The 27,476-nt window shown below is 37.5% G+C and overlaps 1 protein-coding gene across 2 annotated transcripts in view; it reads right to left on the reverse strand.

Moving 5' to 3' along the window:
• Positions 1 to 27,476, reverse strand: part of LOC109030699 (cytochrome P450 4C1) — a 35,672-nt gene that overhangs the window by 5,389 nt on the left and 2,807 nt on the right. Inside the window, exons 3-13 of one of the 2 annotated variants that reach the window (XM_072298441.1) lie at positions 26,998 to 27,085; positions 26,333 to 26,521; positions 25,083 to 25,152; positions 24,298 to 24,424; positions 23,822 to 23,876; positions 21,826 to 21,926; positions 20,818 to 21,049; positions 19,237 to 19,416; positions 15,782 to 17,777; positions 15,191 to 15,297; positions 13,890 to 13,922 (exon numbers count right to left, since the gene is read on the reverse strand). In XM_072298441.1, the coding sequence (XP_072154542.1) occupies positions 17,461 to 17,777; positions 19,237 to 19,416; positions 20,818 to 21,049; positions 21,826 to 21,926; positions 23,822 to 23,876; positions 24,298 to 24,424; positions 25,083 to 25,152; positions 26,333 to 26,521; positions 26,998 to 27,085 (1,359 nt within the window). In that variant the 3' untranslated portion in view covers positions 13,890 to 13,922; positions 15,191 to 15,297; positions 15,782 to 17,460. Of the gene's footprint in view, positions 1 to 5,381; positions 5,562 to 7,810; positions 8,043 to 8,612; positions 8,717 to 9,154; positions 9,213 to 10,885; positions 11,013 to 11,862; positions 11,933 to 12,648; positions 12,838 to 13,834; positions 13,923 to 15,190; positions 15,298 to 15,781; positions 17,778 to 19,236; positions 19,417 to 20,817; positions 21,050 to 21,825; positions 21,927 to 23,821; positions 23,877 to 24,297; positions 24,425 to 25,082; positions 25,153 to 26,332; positions 26,522 to 26,997; positions 27,086 to 27,476 lie in introns of those variants that run through there. The other variant, XM_019041791.2, reaches the window with a different exon arrangement.

The following is a 27,476-nucleotide window of genomic DNA, read 5'->3' on the forward strand; positions in this document are numbered from 1 at the left end:
ACATACGGTGGATTTACTCTCATATTGAGCATATTATTAAATTGACTCATACTAAAAAGCAGTGTAAAAATGGCTTCGGTCAGAGAGTGCGTAATTTCTATTACAACATTGGAAAATCCATTGTATTTTATCTAAGAATAACTAGGCAACAGTTATTCTTAAAATTTCCTTTAAATTTTTGCACTTATATAAACTTATCTGTAGAAAATTTCAAGGGGATATACCTAATTCTTAGATGCCCAAGCCTAGTCAAATTGACTAACCTAGTCAAAAACACACGTGCCCCGCAAGCTTTTCTCACGAATCCAAGCGACACCTTATGCGAGTTCACGCAGCGCGCCATCGCGCCTTCAATTTTGCAGATACAATACGGATATACCCTCAAGCAAGAATAGTTGTATCTCTGCGCCGTCATCGACGCGCGTCTATTCCCTTGCTCTATTTCTACATTTTGTTGGTTCTGTTTGTCTTGTTTGTTGTCGTACTTCAAGTGCGACGTGAGCAACACAACCGAAGATAAAAGAGACGTAATTGGGCCTAGTTTCTTAACTTTTCTTACTAACCTCATCAGTAGCATAGAGCGGGGCATTGCGAGTTCACACCTCCCTCTCACAGATACAACACAGACATCTGTCCGGCACGAATAGTTATGAATTTCTATAAGACTGATTTTGCTGGTTAAGCTGGTGTCTCTGTATACATGCAGAGTTTCTAAATTTTCAGAATTTCTCTCTTCTCTTTTCTATTCGGTTACACTAGTTATATATATACTTCCTTTCCTCGTCTTTTAAACGTATACAAAGCATCGGGGACCTTTTTTTTATTATTAAGTTGGGATGTTGATAAGAGACCAAGAAAAACAGTCAATCAATGCTAATGCGAGAGCGACTCCAGAAAACTTCTTCTAAAAAGTTTGATTTTATTCCGCCCAGACTGAAGTTTTAATGAATCACGGCAAAATTGAGATGTCCAATACCCACTCTGATTTTATAACTATCAATGAGAAAATGGACCTTATTGAGGGAAATTTCAATTTTCTCAAGAGCAATTTGTATCGAGTTGGGTTTAGGAATCGGCTATTCAGACAACGAAGGAAAATTCTCTCAAGTGTCTTCAAGAATGAATTACTACAGTTTAGTTCATATTTGTGCAAATGAAGGGTGAAACCGCTAAAAGTTCTATTATAATCCTGAAATTTCGTATCCTGGACATGATTTGTCGTAGTTTCAAATAGCAGTTTGGTTTTAAAATATTTTTTTTTAACTGGACACTTCAAATCAGGCCATGACTTAGGTTTTTGTCCTAGAATGTTTCGTGAAATACTTATTCATATGTTGAAATATCAATAGCTTATTTTTGAGTTTTTGAGGACCAAGGTAGGCTTTTTCCACAGACGGTTATTTTTTAAAATATCCCTTTAAAACAACGAATTAAAAAATACGAGATGAACCCCTCTCCATTGATTTGACGCGATATTCCTATGGACCTTTTCCCTTTCATTAAATGCTGCTGATCGGAACTCTGGGAAATGTTCACAAAAAATTCGCATTATTTATGAGGTTTCACTACATACTGTGGAAGTTGTGGAGTGTGCAAATAACAGGCGATTTCAGGGTAATGGAATCTTAAGAGAATTTTAATGGACCAACCTGCGTCGGTTATTTCGCTGGAACTGTGCTGAAAAGTTCTTTTCATGTGAATCGCCATATATAAGTCAAAAAATGGACGCCTGGCGTGGTTCGGTGTGACGTATTAGCAGGGCTAATGACACAGACGTGCTTTTATGATTTGAGTGGAAAGGTTACAGTGCCTCAAGCTCCGGGGTATCGTCACGAGATTCATCGTGTAAGGAGAAAAAAAAGGGCTATGACGCATCAAAAATTTGTTTGCTGCAAAATTGTGAGTACTATTGGTTGATCAACGCGCTTGACAATTCTTTTACTCTGCGGTATTATGTGCAAATAGTCCGTGGTGGGATGACGCTATAGTGACACTATTAATGTTCGACTGTAATGTGCCATTGATCAATCGTTGGCTTATGATAATGGATAATATTTTATTATTCCTTACATCACGAGCCAGCACTACACTGGCAGCCACGATACCTACCGATAAACTTCTTAATCCTCTTCACACTATATTGGGGCGCTAATACTAAAGTCAAGCAAAAGAGTAGAATGACACAAATAGTAAGCTTTAGGCATAAAATGAAAGTTCTGATAAAATGAGGTGATGATACGAACATATTTGCAGGAATTCGCTATCGATGTAGCGTACTTATTGAATTGAAAGAACCTCGACCCTTAAAAACCCTTCTTTCGACAACTTTTTTTTTTTTTTTTTGAACCAAAGATTCTCGCTGATCTTGTCTTTCTATCTTATCGTGTTGGCGGCGGAATGCTAATAAACTGTATGTCTCATAAGAACGCATTAACTAATTGCAAAATTTCCCTTACGCGGCTTACTTTTTTCATCGATTATTGAAATTATTTTAAAAAAAGTCTTCAAATGTATTTATTGTCAATTTTTGATTAATTGACGATCGGATCGTTTTTGTCAGTGCATGCAGATATCCACACCAAGACACATCCCTTAGCATTCATTTAAATGATCTATAATAATTTGAAACCTAGACATATCTTTTCACGGTTTGAAGCAATTAGCACTTCCGGAACGTGCATCTTACGCATGATCATGTCGTCTGTGCTGACTTGTACCTGCATTGACCTGTTAGTAACTCAAGGAAATGATATGGTTCTTGGTAAAATTGATAAGTCCAAAAAAACCAGATTTTGAAGGAAATGCACGCATTTTTCCTTTTGTCAAAATAAATAAAAATAAAAAAATCTTAGAGGATGCATGAGAACTCTTCACGAGTCCAGAAATGTAGAATAAAAGGAATTTGAAAATCTTGGATATGAGCCTTTCTACCAGAACCGATCCAAATAGGGTCTGCAGGGATTTAATCTATCCAATTTCTCATTTCTGTGACTTTGCCGCCAGGAGGACCCATTTTCATTGGCGCTTAAAATTGGAAGGGACGACAAACTCTGCGCCAGAGCCGTGGAAGAGTACTATGAAATCAGGGCCGGAAAAAAAACCAGAAAAGACAAGAACGGTCCCGTAAAATTGGCTAGTGAGCAATGTGCTGCAGGTCTGGCTGCGTTCAGAAAGCTCGACCCAATCTACCAAAGAAACTGTCCCGAGGCGAAAGATGGCGGCTGCTATGGGGTCGGTGGTAAAGGCCGACGTTACTCAAAGTGCATGGTCAAGAAACGCGTCGAGGTGCCTTGGCTCAGACTGAGTTGGTATTGGAAAACCTCCTTCAAAAATTGCATCAAACCGCTCATCGAGGGATTAGAGGGAAAATGAAATACTTGCGCGTCATACTGGGACGTAATCAGACGTAAGAGCAAACTTTGGGCAAAATTATCTTCTTCAATGGAGCTTTTGTATGCTGCCGGCATATCGACGGTGAAACTACCAAACCACGTATCTCGGTTTGCGACGTCGCAGACTTCCTGTCATACTTTATTTTTTAAATGAATAACTACTGAACGTCCAGTCTTAAAAATTTCTGTGATATTTCCTCTTCGTGCGGAGAAAATTCTGTGAAAATTTCAAGGAATGATATTGATTTGGTCTACTTTAAAAAAATAAAATGTGAGCGTAGATTTTTAAACACCGCAACCGAGATACGTGGTTTGGTAGTTTCACCGTCGATATGCGATCTATGCACTATTTTTTTGCACGATACAGACACGATGGTGCAAAGCAGGGGTTTTCTCTGAAAAAAGATTTCCCATGCCCATGAAAAGCTCTCAAAGTGCAGGTCGTGATGGCGAGACAATGGCACAGATTGCCTATATTATAGCAAGGGTTCATCACTATTTTCAGTCCAAATCTCCACGCACAGATAGCAAAATGAAAAAGCAAATAGTGTAGAGGAGTTACCTTTTAACCCTTCTAATGTATTTGCTACCTATCTGTACTAGGAAAGTTTGACTGGATATAGAGGCGGACTTTCTGCACAGGTGAGCCTGAGCCCCTTCATTACGGTCCTCATTTAGAGAGCTTTTATTGTGCTTGGAAGTTCGTTCATCATCGTCTTTCTCGCGAAAGTTTACATACGATAAAGTATGTGCTCAAATCGTAAAATCCTTGCCGCATATGTAAGTACTTCATTGAGAACTAGGAAATAGATATCTTACAATATAGTGTCTTTGGAAGTTAGGACAAATTTTGAGAGAAGTACAACAATGGTGCCAGTCATTACGTCTTGGATCTACTTCCAATCGTATGAAAAATTCAAGGTTTCGGCCACAATTGAAGTGCATGACAAATTCGACCAAAAACTTTTCACAGAAATAGCATCTGAGCATTGTATGAGCTGGGTTTCCAGCCTGTGCAAAGACTTGAAGTGTTCATCAGACAATTTTTACCCAATAGTCATGGAGATCCCCCGTCAAAGTTTCAGATCTATAGCTTTGCCTGCATGCATGCAGAGAAGAGAACTCTCTCTTGAATGGGAGCTTTGTTAAAGCACCTATAAATAAATGTATAAAACAACAACATCATTCCACTTTATAAGCTTGGAAGTTGATTTTCGACAAATCCATGAACATTACCGTATTTATACCTAAGATAATGTTTTATGCTAGTGATTTGTCAGTCAAAAATTGCTTTTACAGTCACTTTATGAGGGACTTCACGTTGGCGGATTCATAGTTACCAGCGAGCCTGTCAAATATTGACCTAACTTGAACAAAAAATCTGAAAACCGCACCGGGAGCAAGACAAATTCTGACTTAGGGTACTTGAGTCTGAGGCATCAGACGTTCGAGTATCAGGCCCTCGATTTTGAAACCGCTCTTACTCAAGAACTTTGGCCACGCATAGAGTGAACGGATTCGAGTGCGAACAATTCAAAGAGGGAACAATTTTGAGTTTGAGTGCAACGCACTTAATCCCCAAGTACCAAGTAGTTATTGGGTATAACCGCAGCAACTCAAACTCGTTCAAGGAGAGGAGGAATCACTTAAAACGCCGCTCGATTCGACTGACTCCGGGCTAGTGTGAATAAAATGTTAAATATGTGTATTAAAAATGTAAATAAAATATCTTTCATGGGCACAATTTTCACTGAATCCGATGATGATTGTTAAAATTATGTTTTTAAAAAAAAATGTTTGTCGTATTGTTAAAATTATGTTTATAAAAAAAAAATATCGTAGAAATAAATCAATATTGAGGGTTTATAATCATGTCAAAATTATCATGATTTTTCGATAAGTTTATGTGCAAATTGTGCTGTGAATTTATTGAGTTAATATACAAGCAAAAGGTAGTGTTCAACGTGCCATTAACGAGAGAAGTCTTACCTGGACAGTTCCTTGGTCCAACTAAGAAAGGTAAGAATGATCCTTTTGGCCGAAGGCTTTCAAGCTCTGGTAAGAAGTGCTCTGGATAAAATTTCGTTGGGTTTTTCCACAGCTCCGGGTCGTGGTGTAGTTCATATAATGCCAGTAGCAGTGATACTCCAGCCGGAATAGTTGTTTTTTCTACAGTGATAAACACGAAATAAAGAACCTTTTCAGTGATTGATTTATAAATCTACAGATGAACTTGTGTGATGGACTGGTTAGATAATAACGTCCCTAAAGCTAACTCTGTGGTAGGTCCGGCACCTCAACTCATTTGATGGAAATTAGGACATGGATCAAAAAGATGGTGGTAGAGATGTTGCAACATGGGCACATACACTCACAATCATGCATGATCCAAAACTTACGTCTTTCTTACCTTTCACTTTATCACATAAACATATTCTGTCCGAGATGGAGACAAATTTCAAATATAGATACTCATTTTGTTAGCCGTCGGGACAAGATTACACGTTGTCTACTGTGGGAAAAATTAAAGGTGGCAGTGAAAGATAGTGGCAGTGAAAGACAGTTGTCGACGCCAACGTCACTGGCGCTTTATGATTCCCATTTGGACGTATTTCTATCAAACGGAGCTATGTGCATTATGGCATGAGCCCTGTTACGCATATATTCTTATGGGTCTCAGGGCTCATATGTCTTAATGCACATAGTTCCGTTTGGCAGAAATACGTCTATTTATTCTTACGGTCCTCGACTGACGAGCACACCCCATCTTTTCCACCGGTTATAGAAAATTTCGTCAACAATTTTTTGTCCGCACACCTGTTTTTTCCAGTAATTTACGTCCATGCGTTATTTCAGCACGGGAGTTTTGGTCCACGTACCAGTTGAGACCCAAAGTTAATTGGCCCACATGTAAATACAAACGACAATTGCTCACGGCGTTTTTGGATGAAAATGTAAAATGTCTTGGAAGAATGAGGGTTTGCTTGTTTTTTTTTTTCGTCTGTTTGCGGTCCAACGGAGAATAATATATAGTTGAGAGTTTTGGTAAAAATGGGAAAGCGTCAATTCCATAAGACAAAATTCACTAAAACTCTCTACACATCTTTGGTGTAACAGGACTTAATTATCTTTCAAGATTTTCCCACCTTGTTATACCTGAACCGGATAAACCTCTATACTTGCCTCAGCTAAAGGCTCTTAGATTTTTCCAGTGTACGATAAGTGTCTTGATTTATTTTGCGAGGAAAGATCTGTACTTTTAAAGGATACAGCCTGTCATTCTTAATACGTTCAATTTCGTATAATACTGTGTAACACTACTGTTGTGAAATAGTTGCTTCAGGCGCCGCCGCACGGCGGGCGGGCGGCCAGCGCTAAACGCGCATTGGCGCCTACAAACCTAAGTGGATACTTCAAGCATTGTGCAATGCGTGAAGTATCCACTTAGGTTTGTAGGCGCCAGTGAGCCTCTCGCGCTGGCAGCACGCCGCTCCGCTCTCTTGGGCTTTAATATTTATACTCGCATAGTCAGCGTTTTTTAACTCAGGATTTTGAAATGTTTGCACACTCTGCATTGATTATTCTCATTTAAATAGATGGGGAAAAAATATGTATCAATTTATCAAAGGAGAATTATAATATAATGTGTGTTTTTTAAATATTGGTGGCTCCGTGTCAAATTGAATGATTTCTGAAGCACTTTAATTTTTTCTTTTACATTTTGTGCTTTTATTGTGCTGCAGCGAGGTGTACTCGCAACCAAACGCTCAAAAGTTGACGTATTTAACTCTAGAAGCTCGATGTACAAATGGGTTAAAACTAAAGATTGCGTGCTTCTTGGTTTTTTCCCCTCTTTTATTCATTTTTGCAGTTTCTGTCGGCACAACTGCGGCTTATTGAGATTAATGGCGCTTGGGAAAGGTTTTACAAATATTTGTCACGTTTTAAAAAGTATAAATTTTTTCAAAATGAAGTAATAATTTCGAAAAGAAAAAATAAAAAAAAGTACCTATACACATATAAGGTATATTGTACATCGAATATTTTAAGGATAGAGATAAAACCAAATATTCACCAATGACAATTTAAAAAGATGATTCAAAAGGAGAAAGTAATAACAATTTATTTAGAAAATGAGCAATCATAACAATACCTCCTTCTCTCTCAATTTCTCCTTTCCATATATTGTCGATATAATTTTACATACCGACTAAAATATAACGCTTGAACCAAGTCGCCGTTGCTTATTTTACGTGTGGGCGTAAACTGCTGGAAAAAAAGGTGCGCGGACAAAAAACCGTTGACAAAATGTCCTGAAACTTTTCCACCTGCACGTAGTTCTGTTTGATAGAAATACGCACATATATCCAGGGGTTTTTTTTTTGTAAAAATGGACGCGATAGGCTGTAAAAACTCACCATCGACCTGCAGATCCTCGAGGACGTCGCGACCAGTAACAAGAGCCCCGAAGTGTCGCATAGTCTCTTTGATGACAGCCTCCACATAGACGAGTTGTGAGAGTTGTTCGAATTTAATCTCTTTTCCCTGGTTAATGCTGAAAACCTCCTGGTGCGCTTTTTCTTGGAGGTCCGGGTGAGAGGCTAGCACTTTAAGGGACCAAGCGTTTGACATTGCCGTTGTCAGAGATCCCTGGAATTGCAATAATATGTCACGGAAACTGGCAAGTATGATTTCAGTTAGTAGGAAAAAATGAGATGGCTACACCCATAATAAGAGGGTACGATTGTTCACGTGGAGTCTTATGTGAAAATATATTATGTCTTATTTAATAAATAGATATTTAAAACATGGTTGCCTTTAAAACCTAAAAATGTATTAATTTTACCTCTTGAATGGTATAACAATATAAAAATTCTTATATGGTGATAAATTTCGAGACATTAAACTCCTCCTAATTGTAAGTTAACCCTGATACTAAAATCAACAATTTTGAGTATCAAATGGTTCCGAAGGGTCTCGAACGCTAACATTATCATGTTCAAAGACAGTTTTTGGACAAAGATACAATCCCTTGACTGCAAAGGTTAAATAACTTTGTCGCATCTTTGATACAACGTTGTCAGGCATTATCACAGCTACCTCGGCAATGATGTGGCGTCTGTAAAATATTGCGTTGCTAGGTAGGTGTACCTATACGAGCTTGTGCGAGATAAATGAAATTTTAAGAGATGAAGGCACAAATTATTAACCGTAACTTACAGCGGCTGTCATATCGATCACCTCCTCAACGGCTTCGTCCAGGTCCAAGTCCCCAGCATCTATGTTATTCAGCAATACTTCAATAAATTGTAGAGGTTTGCGTTCTGAAACAGAAGTGTGGCTCTTGAGAAATATTGCCAAAATGCAGATTTGTATAAGTACAGAAGGATATTCGAGGGTTTTTATTGAATCCAATATGTAGTAAGTATACGTGAGACTCGTCGGAAAATTACCCCTACCTACTTTTCCGCTTGGGAATGTAGAATTGAGTTAAACTGATGGAATTCTTCTCATTTTTATAAAAATGGCGATAGTACCGATGAATACCTCGTCACACTTGGCAAAACTGGAACGTATAAAGCGTTATAGATACCTACATCAGCATGTACCTTGTTTTCCAATCAGCTCAACGTAACAAAAGGTTCAAAGCATCTTATTTCTATAGTCAGGTTTTCCAGATGAACATTTCCGGCTTATGTATAAGAAACCAGAATGGTTCTATTCTACATAGAGAGATAACGGAAGAGTCAAAGAAATCTTACCCAGCTGTGCATCACTTTTTCTTGTTTTGCGTATTTGTGATAACTGCTGTTGCAGGACCTAAAATGTTAAAATATGTACATTAATCGAGATTCCATATTTAATAGCACGTGTAAATAAACGTATTCAGTTTTTCAGAAGAATTTCTTCCACCTCCCCCCCCCCCCCCCCCGAAAAAAAAGATATAACTGAAAGGCAAAAAGTTCGTTTAATTTTCATGATGAGACACATTCACCAATGCAATTGATTAAATTTAGAATTACCGTAGGTTGTTTTTTTTTATAGAAACAATGCACGGACCCGGACCGACTAATTTCCAAAGTGAAAATAACTACGTAGTTGAATTTATTGAAATGCTTCTAGTTTATTATTGCAGAATTATGGTATGCACAGTTACTCTGCTAATCTGCACTAAGTGCCATTTTTGTGTATCTGTAGTGATAATGAATTCATGCACGGAAAATATTTTGGGGGAAACACTCTGCATTTTAACAGTGTGGAAGTTTTGAGCGAGACCTTTTTTTCCGTAAAATTTGCATTTTTTTTTACAAATAGGAATGACAGTTATTTCATAAACCATCGGAAAAACCTCTTTGATAAATTGTTAATGTGTAAGGTATATTATTGGTTAATGATTTCTTCGGAAAAAACTAACCGCACTATTTGATTCTTTTCATCCGTGAACAAGGCCGGATTAAGGGGGTGAAGGTCTGAAGGTGGCCATATGGGCCGCGGCCCATGGCGGCAAATTTAGGGGCGGCAAATTTTGCAATTTTTTTAAATGTTGGTATAAAAAAAATCGGATTCAGAAAAAAAATTATCAATGAGAAAAGGGGACAAAATTTCTCTTCACTAAGAGTATAGTAATTTTTAATTTTGTCGTTTTTCGATAATACAAGAGACAGCATCTTTAATTTGTAGAGTTAAGAGAGGAACTAAACACGCAATTCGGCCCGGAGCTCAGCGCTGAGAGGAATGATGACGAGGACTTGAGATGAAAAGGACAAGCCCTCGGCACGGCGCGGTGGTCGACATGTAACACATATCGTCACCTTCCAGGCAAAGTATCACAAGCGCCATGCGACGTTTAAAAATTTCCGCCGCCATTATATTTTTTTACAGAGAAATTGTTCAACGAAGCTGTCCGAAAATTACACCGAATTTTCTATGTGCTGCTGATAAAATTTAGTGAAATTTTCGAACAGATTCAACCAACAATTTCTTAGTAAAAAAATAAAATGGCGGCGGAAATTTTTAAACGTCGCATGGCGCTTGTGATACTTTGCCTGGAAGGTGACGATATTAGCGCCTACAAGACTGCATGAATACTTCACGCATTGCGTCAAACACAGCGCGATCAGCGCGGCGCGGTGGTGGAAGTTAAAATGATTAAGCCACAATGATGTTTGTTCTCTCATAATGTTTTCGTTCATTTCTTATAAATGGAGGACCTTGTCCACACAGAGATATGTTTACGGAACTTAACTTTCGCGCAAAGTTCCGTGAAATTTTGCTGGTAGTGTTGACAGGGCTTTCGCAAAAAATGTATCCAACACGAGTAGGTAAACGCGTTTTATGCACCCCGCCCCCTCCAGCACGTTCACTTGATGGTTTTTATTGATGTTTCAAAACGAATGAGAAGGGGCGGCAAAATACAGGCGGCCCATGTGCGACAAGTAGGTAAATCCGGCCCTGTTCGTGGATATAGCAAACAAAATGAGCAAGTCTTTTACCTCTCGGCATATGTGCTTCAAAGGCGCAATCAGTTCGTCTATTTTTTTCTGTTTTCCCGACAACTGCCAATATAGATCAGGCCACTCCAAAAAATTGAAGCACCTCTGCAAAACAATTTCTAGTGCCCTAAAACAAACAGTGATTTGATATGATCAAAGCAGGCGGTGAGCACATATTATATGCTTCTATGACTACGTAATCGAAAACAAGATGCGTTATTTTCCGCCAAATGAGTTTTGCCTTCCCATTCAGTAGGAATTTAGGCACCTCATGAATTTTTAAAGCGATAAAAAGGTTACTTAGGGGCAGTTCACCAAACACATATCGACGCGACAGTGAAACTACAAGACCACGTACCTCGGTTTGCGACGTCGTAGACTTCCTGTCAAACTTTATTTCTTAAATGGTGAACTACACGACGTCTATTCTTAAAAACTTCCGTGTTTTTTTCTCTTTATGCGAAGAAAAGTCTGTAAAGTTTTCAAGAAATGATGTTGATTTGTGCTTCTTTAAAACAATAAAATGGAAGCGGAGATTTTTAAACACCGCAAACGAGATACGTGGTCCGGTATTGTTTCACCGTCGAGATAACGCTAGAGGGGAAAGAGGGACCCTGATCGCGTTACTTGCGTTATTAGTGCGTTATCGGAAGAAGGGCCGCGTCATTTAATGCTTGTCCCTATTTTTTCCTCTCGAAGATGTTTTTTTTTTTTTTTTTTTTTTTAAATTTTTTATTTTCACTGTCTCATTTTATTTGATTTTCATGTTTTATTCGTATATTTTTGAATTTGCTCCTTGTCTCTGCGGCATTCATATTCACCTTTTCTCTTTAAAGTTAATAATTTAAAAATGGTGTGATCTCTTATTTTAACCCCACCATAATTTCTGCACTGCAATAATTACTATAATTTTACTATTATACGCCTCACCTAAAACACTTTGAGCCAAACAAATTTGGAAGCACACAAGAACTTACCGAAGTACATGGTGCGGAATGTCTGATGGTCTCTCTTTTTGCATATTTATGCTGCATCCCATGAAATTTTCTGGAAAAAACGGAAGAAGTATTGGTGAAGGATCGAATCAAGTATTCTACTCAAAGTTTCAAGAACTCGACTTTAGTAAGAATTACGAGGTCATACAAAATTGAATATCATGGAATTTTCTACAAAAACTTGCCTCAGGTGATCAACTTTTTTTTTGAGAGTCTTAGTTATTTTTACATCAAATGTAAGGCAACAGTTTGTGTTCTCCCTTACAACTAAGTGTGACAAATAAAAAGTTTTTGAACGCCATACGTGCGTTCGAAAAATGCTATTTTTAAACTCTCTAAAGGAATCTAACAAATAAGAATAAGAGAGTGAAATCTCCACCAGGTGAATTTTAATTACATCCTTAATCAAAAGTTGGAACTTAAATAATTAATTCCGCTCAATTCGTTTCTCCTTGATAATAAACACGCACTATATACGTATACGTTCCGTTAACATCATGCACGTACCCTGCGTTATATCTATTTGTCTGGGGACAATAATCAAAATTTGCTTTCTACCATTCTCGGAAGAAAAAGTCAAATTATTTGTAGATTAAACTACAAATGTAGGGCAAAGTTTGACAATATTCGTTTGTTACTATTCGTCATGCGACACAAAAACTTCGTAGGTGCTATCCACACAAGTTGCTGCTTATTGAGCTTCAATGAAAATCTAGTATTAACGCGCAAAGGTTTTAGAAAACTTTTATATATGTGTTGATAACATACCAAAAACAAGATCAATTGTGAATGAATTCAACAATGGGAACAAATCGAAAGATTTCCCATCGTCAGCGAGTTCTTGGAGAGCATCTAAGAGAATCCTTGTGTTACGGCTGAAAGTTTCACCAAAGGTTGCAATGACGTCAGTTCTAAAACAGGGGTTTATTTGCTTCCTCAATTTTCGCCATTTAGTGCCTGTAAATATAAATAAAATTAGAATATTTAAAAATCGTTCTGATCAGTAGTGTCAGGCCCGCCACAGGGGGGGGGGGGGGGATACTGGGTCCTTGGTACCGAGGCCCGGGCCCTGGAGGGGCCCATGACGCAGGTGACAAACCACTACGAATTCATTACCCTAAAATTACCCCTATTAATTTTATTTAATTACCCTAAAAATTCCGCAAAAGGTGAATAAAGTTTCAAAAACACGCTAGGGAACTATAAAATTTTTCTTACTTTTTTTTTTTTAGAGATTTCTATCTTTTTTCAAGATTTTGAGTATAAGTAGAATGATATTTTTAGTATCTGCGTTTCATTTTCTTCCGTTATTGGATGCTAAGAGGCTCCCTGTCTGGGCATCCTCGACTTCAATGGCTCAACTCCCTTGCCATAGACGTACGAAAGGGGAGTCTAGGGGGGCCCGGCTCCCCCTAGAATTGAAAAGTATCATCTGCCCCCCTCAAAAAAATTTATAGATGTTTTGAATGCAACAATTCGAAAGTATTTGGTGCTGAAAGTAAAAGAAAGGCGTAATTATTCTGCAGAAACTGATGGAAATCTCCATCATAAGATCTTCAAAATGCGTCCAAATAGATTTAAAATTTCAAAAATTTCCCGGGGGAAGCCCCCCGCACCCCCCTCTGTGCTAGGGGCCCGGGCCAAAAAACTGGTACCAGAGCCCGAGATGGAATGTGGCGGGCCTGAGTAGTGTTATACATCCCAATTGCTAAAAGTTAGTCTGCTTTACTCCTTTCAAAATGGAGGGGAAAGGGGGAAGAAAAAGAAAATTTATGCATTTCAGGATATTTTTAGTAAGACTGAGGTTATTTTTAGTTGGAGGGTTTGTAACTGATAACTGTAAATCATACTTTCTTCGGCCCTCGTGTTGGGATTGCTCTCCTTAATACTTCTACAACATCTTCTTCTTCTTTTCACTTCTAAAATCAAAGTGAGAAAACGCTCGTAAACTTACCATTGTGTGTGAATATTCCTGCGCCCATTTGGGTGAGAGGCGTGTATTCCGCACTTTTGTTGATGCATTGAAAACTGTTGAGAACCGCCTAGAAGAAAAAAGTCCATACAAATAAACAGCTAGAAAGCTCATATTACCTTCAAAAAAATTTTGACCACTAACTTTGATCCTATAAAATGATGTTTACTCAAAAGTTGGATCAAATTAGAATTTCTTTCAAGATCCCACGATGAGATTTGCCCAAGCTATGTTAATTTCCATTGCTGGCAATTACAATTTTCGCCCATTATTTCAGCTCTGACAAATCGAAAAAAAATTGAGGGAGTTTAATGGTAAATGGACCAGTAGTTTTAACGCGAAGAACACTTGATGAATAGCCAGATATACAATGCGGGACCAGTGGCGTGGCGTGAATTGCGATATATCGATTGTTATGCCATTTAAACCTATGGTAAAGAATCGATTATTAAGGTGTTCGCTGCGAACATCCTGTTTATCGATCCTTTTACATAGGTTTTAAATGGCATAACAATCGATACATCGCAATTCACGCCACGCCACTGTGCGGGACCGGTAGCAAAATGTGTTCATTTACGAGGTGGACGTATTTCTGCCAAACCATGTGCATTATGACGTGAGCCTTGTTATGCATGTATTCTTACGGGTCTCAGGGCTCATTTCTTAATGCACATAATTCCGTTTGGCAGAGATACGTCCAAATGTGTGGTTAAATGGACCCGAGTTGGAATTGGTTTAAGCATGTAGATTGGATGGAAAACAGAGGCTGGTCAAAATTTGTATGGATTATGGATTGACTAGGTACCACAAAAGAGGAGGAATGGAGGTTGCTTGGAAGTGGCGTGGCGTGCTTTGCGATACATAGATGATTGATCCGTCATTTAAACCTATGGAAAAGGATCGATGTACAGGGTGTTCGCAACGAACACATTAATAATCGATTCTTTAATAACTGATTCTTGGACGATCGTGTAGAGGTGGTCACAGAGCTGGCTCATGCTCTGTCTCCCGGAAGATATTTGTTTTCCAGAATATAAAAATACACGACGTCAATCCCTAAAAACGTCTGTGATCTTTCTTATCTTTGCGAAAAAAAACACGTGAAAACTATAATGAGTGATGTTGATCTATTCCTCTACACAATAATAAAATAAAAAGGGAGATTTTAAAACATCTCAAACGACATGCATGGTCTGGAAGTTTGGCCATCGATATACTTTGGAGCCGACTGAATCTCATTTAATGTGATTTTTTTATTCACATGCCTATTCCTTCACTTTAAATAATGGCGATATTTCAGATTTCTGTGATTGATTAAAAATGTGATTAGTGACTTACGCTCAAGATTTTCCGTTCGCTGACGCAGATATAAGGTTTGTGAAAAAACCAGTATCTGCAAATTCGAGGGTAGAGCTTTATTTGAGTTCTGAGGAAATCCACCATATCTACAGAAATACAGATCAACAAGATAAGATAAGGTAGATACCGGTGAAAATATAAAATCATGCGAAAATGTAGTTATGAACATGGGTGCGACTAGCACCAAACATGTTTTAAACAGAGGGTGGGGGAGGGGAGGGAGGCAAGGACCCAATTCCTCTCCGCGGGAGTATGATTATTGAGCGGTTACGATTTTTTGGGGGAGGGAGGGCCCGTGCCGTGCCATGCTAAGGAAATACACCGTATAAACCTTCAGGCGTTGCCAAATTTCTTTTAAAAATTACAATAGAAAGGGTGGAAAAACTTTTCATTGAGCGAAAGAGATACAGGGGAGGGGGGTCGCCAGTTTTTCCTCATGCAGGAACATCGGAAGGTTCTACTTTATTGCCCCTGAAGAGGAATTCATTAGGAAGGAAGGCAAAAAAATATTTGAGAACAATTCCTGACCCTCCTTCTTATCTGAAAAAATATAGAATAAAACTAACATACCTGTTTGTCCCATGGTCATTAGAGTGTACCCGCAACCAATAAATGGGAAACAAACGGGCCCAGGTAACGATGCCATAAACTCGTAGATTTTTTTCTTCCTTCTTCGCGAGAGTAGGTTCAAAATTAGCACTAGAGTGAGAATAATTGAAGCATACACAAAAGCCTTCATTTCAAGAGTTTCAAACCTGAGCTTCATTCGTAAAACCATAAAAGAAATGGCCAACTTAAGCTTACACTGCCTCGAACGCTAGAATGTACTCCCCACGTGGGAGTCGGTCGAAAAAAGAACTCGAATTGTGAGTAAAAGTTACTGGTCAGGAAATATTCCATGACTTTCAGTTGTCCGTTCATAAAGAGTCACTGACACAGGATTGACTCGCAAGGCTGTGGTGACTTTTATGACTGATTCTATTAACTCATAAAGCATTTGAGCTCCGCCTCTCAGATACTTCCATGAAATTAAAGGCATGATCTGCATTTTAAGAGCAAATCGGAATGATTGAAGTACTAGAGGGCACCAGTGTGCACGATCTAAGTCGTATAATTACTATCCTCAAATGCTACGAGTCACCACGACTTTCCTTCATATATTTTATGCAGTGGGAAAATTTTCCTCCGTTCTGAAATGTACTACTCATTTTCTGAGCCTCTGAAAGATGAATGAAAAGGCTATGACATCTTTTGCACACTGACGATTTGTAACCAAGTTTCTAGCCCAAGAGGCAGGAATTCCATCGCCTCAAAAAGTTCCTGCATTTTTGTATTGAAGCTCTTAAAATTTTAGTAATCGGAAATGATTTTTCATTTCTATCCTCACCTCGTTTTGTTTTTGGTTAATGAGTTTAATGATTTTTTTTTAAATTAGGCTTCAAAACAAATAGAATGATACAGGCTATTTCGTACGATATTCCATAATCCACAAAGGTAAATTGCTAATATATGCAGCTTTCATACTGATTCCTCAGAAAAAAGGCCTCTAACAAAGTTGCACTACATCAGGAATTTGTTGAAAATGTTTCACAAAAATTATCAGCATGAGAACGGCTGTATGACTCATCAGAGGACATCACAGCTAATTGCAAAATATTATAATCTAAAAATAATGAAATAATGACGGACAAAGAAATTTTTTATCTACAGAAACATCCTTTATAAACTAAGTTGTTAATTTATCAGCATTTATTAATATCTTCAAATTCAATACGTTACAGTCTAAAACAACTTATGCAATCCAATGAACTTATGAGACAGCGTAGTTTTTACCTCGTGGATGAGAGTAAGATTTTTATTGTCAGAATGATTATATAGAAAAAGACTTTCTTTACAATGTTATAAACTAACATACTAACTAACGTATATGTATTGTTAACAGACATTGGTTTTTGTAGTCGGAAACGGTCACAAAACCGCGTGAATAGAAATTTAAAAACCCTCGCTCGATGCACGTGAATGCGTATTTCCTGATTGAATTTACAGATTTTTCTTGAATTCGCAAGATTTTGGGTCGGATCTGAAATATTTTGGCATAAAATTGATAATAATTTAAGTTATTTTTGAAACACTCTTGCTTTGGGCTCAACTCTGTCTCAAGTATCTGATTTACTTCAACTCTAATAAAAAAGTTTCCTCCGCCTTTCGGCGATACAGCCTTACTAAAATCACATTTTTTAGGTGTTATTTTAGACACTTCTAAGTCTAAGTGCATCATTTTCAAAGATGGTCTCAAAATGCGGTTGACTGCTTTCCAAGTGCTTCCTCGTAAAATGTGGTAAAGACTTTTTCTCAAGAATCGAGCAATCTTGGTCCTCTGTCCTTGTTTTTGATGCAGATCGATTTTCCACCCGCACATGAAATCCAGACTTCGGAAACAGCATGTAGAGGAGGCTGTAATCTCCATCCATGACGTCCTCCGGCAAAGTTTCGTCCGATGAAAATTTGTATCGTAAGAGTGCATTGGCTAGCAAGCATTTCATTGATTGCATAGCGTAACTCTGGCCTGCACAAAAGGAAAAGTCGCGATTACATGGGGTCATATTCATGTTGAAACATATCCGAAAATGTTTTAAATGAAAATTTGATATGGAAGTCTTGCAACCATGTGTCATAGAGGAGGTTTACAGGGGTCATAAGAAAGAATCTATATGCTATTTTGAATTCCTAAATCTCTTGTGTTTTATTATTTTGTTAACACACCACGACCCCTAGAGAGCGTTGTTTCTGATCCTAAATCTGACAATAAGTTGAACGAATGGCAACGTAGTTCTCCTTCATATTTGAGGGTATGTAATTTTACCTACTAGGCAGTCGAAATAGTTGTATCACATGTTTCGCGTTATCTAACTTTTCTACGCTGCGTCAGCGCATCTGAGTGAATGGAAAAGCAACCGTATTCTCCTTCATTTTTGTGGATATGTAATTTTACCTACTTGGAAGTTGAAATAGTTGTATCACGTGTTTGGCCCTATCTAAATTTTCCATACTTTGCGTTGAAGTCTCCTAGTCAGCGAAAATAGTCGATCCAGTTGTGTAACACATGCACCCCTCCCCTCCCATCAACTTTTCTACACTGCGTTAGTAGCTCATCAATAGTATATCATGTCTAATGCGGACAGACTGATAGCCACGTCAGTCCACGGTTTCATTTATCGACAGTGTCGTGAATGTAAGACACTGTGGACAAATGAAACTTCAAGTTATAAATAAACCGTTTTGGAATTCACGGCATGTTCCATGAGCGGTAACACACAATCAGCAATATTAATATAATCTTGTATGTAATCACAAGTCAAAATTGAAAAATGGCCTGAGAAATGGATAACGTACAAAAAATCACTGACTTGAAAGAGGAATAAAAAAACCCAATATAGAAAACAGAGAATTTCCAACTATAACGATGAATATAGCTATATTTGCCCCAGGGTCACAAATACTGAGGAAAACTTGATATATCAAAACAAAAGAACCCGTTTTATACAGTTGTTTGAGTTGAAGAAAATACGTCAAGGAAGACTCACTACTTCAAGTTAAATATTACTTGGATTGCATTTTGCAAAAAAGAACCATGAGCTTTCCAATGTTGCTAAGATTTTCCATTTTATATTCGTTGCAAAAAATTACAGAAATCATGAAGAAAATTAAATTTACAATAGTAATTTTCGTCTTAAATTCATAGTTTATTGAGAGTAAAGATAAAACTTGTTTAGATGATCAGTTTCTATTTGCAAGGTGAAAAAAGTGCACAATCTTAGCTACATTGGAATATTTGTTGTTCCTTTTCGCAAAATGCAATCCAATTTTGACAATGTGAATTTTCATGTTACAATGATATATTTTTGAATTGAATTGAGTTGTGTGCCAAAAAGTAATTTGGACGGTGTTCAAATTATGACTACATGCTTAAAACTACGTTGATCGGATCAAAATGCAACTCACGTTGTGAAATTGTATTTACTTACCGGGGCAACTTCTAGGGCCTGTTAAGAATGGAAGGAAAGATCCCTTTGGCCGCTTGGCCTCATTTTCAGGGGAGAAATGCTCTGGATAGAATGCACCCGGCTTTTCCCACAGTTCAGGGTTATGATGTAAACAAAACAGCGCAAGAATGACCTGGACCCCCGCGGGTAAGATCTCGTTTTCTGCGGATTATAGGACAAAAAGGATGATTAAATTATGTATTTTCCTGTTCAAACCGAAACATCGGAATAAAGACTCGACTTGCAATCCTTTACTCTCTCTCTCAGGCACGAGATGTCTTCAAATTTACTAGACGTGTTACTCCCTGATGATAATATCTTATGTTTTTATGTAGACCTATAATTGGACTACATTTTACAGTGAGGAACCATAATATCCAGTCAGGTTTAAAAGTCGGTATGTGCCCAGAGACAAGAGACCCTCCACTAGTATCTTGGTCATGGTGGAAGCTTTTACTTTCGGGACTTCAGCATTCTACTGTTGACTTACCTACATGGTTGATGTTTAACAACGTGTTGGCAGTTTCGTTTCGCAAACAAGCCGAAAATGGCCGAAGTTTAGGAAACTTGTTTGGCTCATGACGTCACCCGAAGCTCATCATCGACCATGTAGGTAAGTCAACAGCCGAAAATAGGGTGATGACTGTTGCTCCCTAATAATTGTCCATAAGGAATTGTTGAAACCCCGAAAGTAAAAGCTTCCACCTGTCGCGAGGAGGCCAGTGGAGGGTCTCTTGTCTCTGTATGTGCCATTAGTTTTCCCATATGCACGTAAGTGTTTTTCCAGATGAGCCAGAATTTATAGCTCCGAATTGCAAAATACAGTCCAATTATAAGTATATTCATATGAACGAAGTTCCGTAATTGAAATATAAGACTACAGACAAGGATTTTTGCAGGGATTTCAGGAATTTTCATGATTTTGGAGGATATGTTGAATCCTTATCACAAGAACGGAATTTTTTTCTAAAAATTGATGATTATCATAGGCTGAAGGGTTAAAATGCCGGAGGATCGTGAAAGCACCCTCTGAAAATAATGCAACAAGGGTTTGGAAATCAGGTATAGCACGCACGGTACATTTTACACGAAGGAAAAAATTTCGTGCATGGGACCCGAAGTTGAGGTCACATGGATCTCTGAAGTTTTCTGATCACGCATTCGAAAACTTGAGTTCGAGCTGCCGAAGTTCGGGTTAGACATCGAGGCACTTCGGTATGTACTGGAGTACTTCCGATGCAAGACTCGAACCCTTCGGTATATATCGAAGTACTTCAGATGTCTGACCCGAACTTCAGCAGCTGGACCTCAAGTTTTTAGATACGTGAACCGAAAACTTCAGAGATCCATCTGACCTCAACTTCATTCGGGTCCCACGCACGAAGTTTTTTTCTCCGTGTAAAAACAGGAAAAGATTAGGTAGGTATAAAGAATACAATGCGGAAAATTCACTTCTTTCGGGGAGATAATTCGTGGAGTAAATACCCCTAAGCTTTCCAGGTCTATAAACTCTTTACGCCCAACTCCATCATTGACCTAATGGGTATGTTTGGGTTTCCTTACCGTCAAGTTGTATATCCTCGACAATATCACGGCCGACCATTGGAACAGTGTAATGCCTCAAAGTTTCCTTGACCACAGATTCCAAGTACGAGAGCTTCGATAGGTCGTGCATCATGATTTCTTTGCCTTCACTGACTTCCATCACCTCTTGATACGCTGTATTTTGAATTTCTGGACGTATCGCCATGATTTTGAGTGCCCATGCAACGGTCATCGAGGTGGTGATGGACCCCTAAAAGTAAAAGAGAGATTCACTTGCAAGCAAGATTGATAAAGGGAAAAAGGAATAAGAAGAAGAGAAAATTAGAAGAAATGCTTAGCGACGTTGTTGTACAAGCACAGACCGTTGTTGCAAGAATTGATAAGGAACACAAGGAAGATCCCTGAGAGAACAAGGATGAGGATAAAAAATAAAACTAAAATTAAAGGATCAAACATTATAAAGACGATTAGGAAAGTCAAGGATTTCAATCAGTAAATAATTTAAAATAAAATACTAATTTTGGAAATTAGAAATAATTGTATTTTTACTGATATTTTGAACCTAAAGAGATTTCATTGAATTACAAAATCAACGTTTTTTCATAAACTATTAACATTATGATAATAGAAGAAATTGTCACGCCTGTAATTGATTGATGATTGATTGATTGGCTCGATGATTTGATGATAGTGAAATCCTTTTTTAGCAAAAGGCTCGGATGGTCAGTTTTAATTTTTACAGGCGCAGATGACTCTTTATATGTCATTTTCTGGATAAAATTGTAAGGAGGAAAGTGGGAGGGAATGTTTAACTTGCGGTGTGAAAATTACCTCAACATGAGGTTCACGGGTATTGCTTTGCTCAAAGTATGAAGATTTAAGCAATGCGAATACAGAGCATTTCAGGCCAAACTGATCATTTTTAGGGCGGGATATAGTGTTATTCAAAATCATGCTTCATTGTGATATCAAAGCAATGTGTCACGCATTGCTCTAGAGTTCGAAAAGAAAATGAGTATCACTCACACCGATGGACAAATCAGCCGCCTCCTCAGCAGCTTTTTCCACAGACATGTGCTTCGTTTCTATGTTGTTCAATAGAATATCCATAAACCTCGAAGAATTTCCTTAAACAAAATGAAATCAGAAGCAAAACTTATAACATGATGAGGATTCCCCCTAAAATTACATTTAATAAAGCCAATACAGCATCATGAAGAATTCCAATTTTATCAAGATTTTTTTTTCAGAAGAAATGATTCGAGAGATGATAGTAATTAAATAAATTAAAATACACTGCCGTGCTACACAAAAACGCCGTAAACGCCATTTTAAATTTTTTGAAAACAATTTATCATGGCAGAAAAACTTGTGTACCCTGGGACAATGTTTTATACAGAATTTTTTCGCAAATACTATCGTGAACATAACCTGAAAATGTTTACATTTATCTGAAACAATTTATCATGGCAGTAAAACTTCTGTACCATAGGACAGTGTTTTTTACAGAATTTTTTCGCAAATACTATCGTGAACATGACCTGAAAATTTGAGGTGCATGGGTAAAAAAAAAAAATTATTTTACAAAGTTTTAAGTTCCAAAAAACGAGGGAAAATCTTGATGGATTGACGGCGTTCTCGCTTAGCACGGCATAGTACAGTGGCCATGCACGATGTTAGAGGTGATTTTGGCGACGCCCGAAACCAAATTAATTATCATTTAATCAATGCAGAGGGTTCACAATTGATGCTCCTCTGAGCAAGATTTTTTGCTCCAATTGGTATTACACCGACTTCAAAATCGGCAAAATCTTCATTACCTTTATTAAAGGAGGTGGAGTTTTAACGTCATCTCGGCTTCCCTTGCTCATGCACCATAGCCGGGATAACGAGCGGCAGAGAGCAACTAATAAAATTCAAATGTCAACGCATCATGTGATTTATTGCTGAGAAGAGCGCTACATAAAAATAGAATAATTTTTCAAAAATATTTTTAAAACAACGATGGCAATCGAGTCAATCTAACGTCCTACCCTCTGAAATGTGAGGCGAGCTCAAGGAATTCTCACCATAGGTCTTGGCCCAAGTTACTTGGAGAGAGAATTGAGAGATTATTGGATTCTTTTTTATACAGTTATCTACGAAAGTTCATATTTGATGCCCGAAATTTCACCCCCGAACTACCGTCGTCACCTTAAAGGGAGAATGAACGCCCAGGATATGAAATTTAGATCGAGTCCAAATTCGGTCGTAATTTTTTGCCGAATATAATCTAAATGAGATTTTAAACCAATTCCGCAACGAAAACCCTCGACGCAATATAGATTAAGACATTGTAAATATTCAGGCTTCACCTCTTAGAATGTATAAACAGGCCTTCGGGTCATGACCTGTCTATCATGATTCCACTTTGTCTAAACTAAATAAATTACCTTTTTTGGTAAAAAAAAAAAAAAAAAAAAAAAAAAAAAAAAAAAAAAAAAAAAAAGACCCTCGGCCCTTTATACTTTCGTATGTGACGTGACGAGGGAAAACCAGGCTATTGCAGGAGACGTATTGCTCCTGAGGAACCTTGAATAGTTACAATCGGTCGGATGACTAACAAAATAAAAAGACTTCTCATTGTGATGTGCTCATCGTGATTTTTGTGAGATTTTACCTAAAGTAAATTTACTGACTCGGCTGTGTGTCTCTTACGCACAAAAAACCTAAAATGTCTCCTTTAGCCAATCATTTCAATTTAGAGAGAATATGCATAGGTTAAATCACGCCACTCAACCGTTACTCATATTATATCGTCTCTTCTCTGACGTAAGGGCATATCTGGATTTCTGCATGAGCCCCAAAAAGTGTGGATTTATATGTAAAACGGGGCTCATGAGGCAATTGAGATACGCTCTTACGTCAGGGGGGTAAAGACAAAAGAGGTTAGTTTCATTACATAAAGAACAAGAAGGGGGGGGAGAGAAAGAGAGAGGGGGAGAGAGGGGGAGAGAGAGAGAGAGAGAGGAAAAAAACTTACCAAGATCTGAATTTTTCTCATTTTTGCTTCTTCGTTCCATGTGAATATCAATGATCTGTTAAAAATGAAACAATTCATCAAAAACCAATATACTTACTCTCAATAAACTGCGAAATATCTCCCCCCCCCCCCATCCCACTTTCATTAATTTTATACTGACTCCCGTTTTCCAAACGAGTGAATATTTGCTAATGAAATGAGTAAACAAAATTGTGTTTCAATAACGTATAAATCAAGTGTGTATTTGTGACCAACCACAGGCAAAAAGTAACATCAGGGCCTAATGTTACCTTTTTGCAGAATGTGTTTTTTTACCAAATAACATTGAAAAATTACCTATATGAGGAGACTTCAAATTTCTAGCACGTTTCGTGCTTGTAATCTTCTGAACTCATGAAAACTCTTTAGCGGAATGTCCAAGTAATTTGCATGGAGTAGGTGAAAATAAAAGCCTCTCATTCTTATTATATACTTACATTTTTGGTTGCATTTCGCAAACTGCGTGCCACTCTGTCTAATTTATTTTGCTTTCCTGAGATATAGTAAGTCCATGGAGACCAAAACAATGGATTGAAAAGCCTGTCGAATGTCATTTTCGCGGCTCTGGAAAAAGGAAATAATGTTGGTCGATTTACGAAAAGTCTCTAAGGAATGAATTAGAAAGTACTTTGAAATAAGAAATAAATCGCAAAATAACAGAGAGTGTAGTTTCTGCCAGTATTCTATTTATAGAGGAGGAGGGGCTTTTTAGTTAGCGTTACGGTGCTTCACGCGGAACAGGACTGGTTTAAGCCCAGCATGAGGTTATCATACAAATAAAATAAAGAAGTCTTTTTAGCAATTAAATTGCTCCCTTAAAAATCTAACCTTTCGTTCATGATGCATCACGAAATTTTAAATGATTGTTTTTCAGGCGAACGTTTGTCTGGTTTCATTATCCGTATGAAATACGTTGTGGAAAACATTGTGAGGACTTTAGGAGTGTAGATCAGACTTTCGAAATGTGTTCATTACGTCTCTCAAGTCAAATCACCCCATAAACAGCTCTCCTTCCTCTTCGAACAAAAATTTGCAACATACTCACGAAGACTAATTGAGAGACTTTAACGCAGCGTGAGAAAAAACAACGCGGTAAAATAAATCCATAAGCGTTCTTGAAACCATTCGTAAAGTACATAACGCTCAAAGAGGTGGGAGAGAGTCTTTGCAATTATTTTAATTTAACGTTATTTAAATTGAATCAAGTAAAAAAAGGACTTACTCAGTGAAATCTTTTGACAAATATGTTAATTTCTTACGTTGTAAGTCCATTCGATAGCCAAGCATATTTTCTGAAAGCAAAGATGAACACAGTGGTCATATTATTTCATATATTAAAACTGCTCCATTATTTGAATATATTATGACCAATGCCCAGTGAGAACGTAATTTTTAGCACGAAAAAAAATCCAAGTTCAAGACTTGGAAGCTTTCATCGATTACCTATAGATTCATAGCAACATTCATTAATCCATTCATCCATTCATTCATCCATTCATTCATTTTTTTCAACAGCTTCTTACTTCTATTTCTTTCTGAGAGCTCCTCTGTTTACGAAAAATTTGATCCACTTGCCTCGAGAAATGAGTGAATAAAAAACAGAAGGTTATGCACTCAGACTAAAACGCACAAGGAGGAACAAAGAGAGAAAAAAAAGAGAGAGAAAGTTGACAACAGCAGCACAGCACTGATATGCTCAGGCGAGGTTGGGTTTCGTGTTTCTTGTTGAAATTTGGAGGTCTAGGACACTGCTTCGTATCATTCCAAGAGCCCCACTCCCCTCGAGGCAAGATTTATAATTCCGGACAAAATGCTTACAAAAATGAATGCTTCTTAACCTTATCAAAGCCTAGCACTCTGGTTGTGTCTTATTAAAGAACGTGTTCCATTCCAATTTTTTTTTCTCTGAACTATGTCCTGGAGCGCTTTGCCATCAGTTTTAGTTTGAACTTGATCTTGTTATTCTTGTAGAAATTAGATGGAATTTTGTCTTGGTTTGATACTCAATGGTTTGTATAATTCCGGTTTTTTATTAACACTATGCAAAGAACCTCCCGTAACAAGTAAACTATAATAATCGTTATTACTTTAAAGCAGAGAATATTATCCGCATGAGGAAGTTAATGTACACACATTTTTTACAGAAACTTTCAATGGTTTTACACAATAAAATCCCACAGCAACTTTCAAATCATTACAACCCCTCGTTTTAAATGTCGTCAGAGATCGTCTTTCGAGTGAAAGAATGAATTAAAAAAAAAAAAAAAAAATACAAAAAAGTAACGCACAACCAACTCAGTTCACTAAAATTTAGTGTGTCACCATAAAACCTAGAAATAACGAAGTCCAAATATTTTCGGTTCCTAAGATTTAAATTGACCGAATTCCGCCTAGAAAACTATCAGACGTGCGAAAATCACCCAAAACTTTGTCATGATATAACGAGCATATAAAAAATGCGAAAAAACTTACCAAAAACTAAATCAAAGGTGCACGTATGGAGGTGAGTAAACAAATCCACGCAGCTCCCTGTGTTTGCATTTTGCTGTAAGTTATCCAGAAAAACTTTAGTATGATAACTAAAAGAATCACTAAACGTTTGTAAAATTTCCGTCCTAAAGCTTGGGTTTATCTGTTTTCTCGTCTGGCGCCACTCAGCTCCTGGCTCATAAAAAAGAAGAGAAAAACGATAAAGGTTCAGAAAATACTATAGGTGGCAAAAACAGTAATTGACTGCAAAACTAAATTTTTAACTTCGCAACATCAGCTGATCAATCTTGCAAGAATCATGAGGCTCAGTGAAATTTTTAAACTTTAGAATGCTTGATTTTATTCGATTTGAGAAAAGTGCCACACACCCTCTTCATTCACCAGAGACTTCAATTAATCCAAAATTATTTTTGTGGATGTCTCTTCTTTTAATATTTTCTACGATGAAGAGGATATTAATAAACATATTGAGATGTGAATTTGACAATCTAATCACTAATAATTTTGCACAAGATCATACTATTTGAAGACGTCCAAATTATGATGGCTAAATTATGAGACCCATCAAACTTTCACTTACTCAATGAGTAAGGCTTAGAACTACGAACTAAAATTTTAAAGTACCAGTAGAAATGTTTAATATTCACCGTTACTAGAGAATATTCCATCCCCAAGATCGTGAAAGAGGGCGTAATGAGTTGGTTTATGGGTGTTTTGAATACTGCAAAAAATAGTCTGAAAATTATAAAGAATATTTGCTCACTCTACACAACAACATGGGTGATTTCACAAAAACAAGCATGTGCCGCCTAATTGGCGCCGGCAGTTATGAATAAAATAGGCGAAAAAACTGAAAATGCGAGGTGATAAATCGAAAAGACTGCATCTTCTCTGAGTTTCTCCTTGCAAAGAACTTAATAATTTATCATAATATTTAAAAACCTGGCGAGGTACGTCGGTTTTGTTTATGAATGAAACTTTATTCTTGAAGAAAACCAGTGGTTGACAATTGCGGGCAGTTAAAAATAAGGAGTAAGGGGGAGAGTAAGGGTATAATAAGGGAGTGCTTACGCCCCAGCCGGAAATAATTCTCATCCTGACAATATTTTCATCATCTACTATTATT

This window comes from Bemisia tabaci, chromosome 3, assembly GCF_918797505.1.
Source record: "Bemisia tabaci chromosome 3, PGI_BMITA_v3".
In the NCBI taxonomy this organism is placed as follows: domain Eukaryota; kingdom Metazoa; phylum Arthropoda; class Insecta; order Hemiptera; family Aleyrodidae; genus Bemisia; species Bemisia tabaci.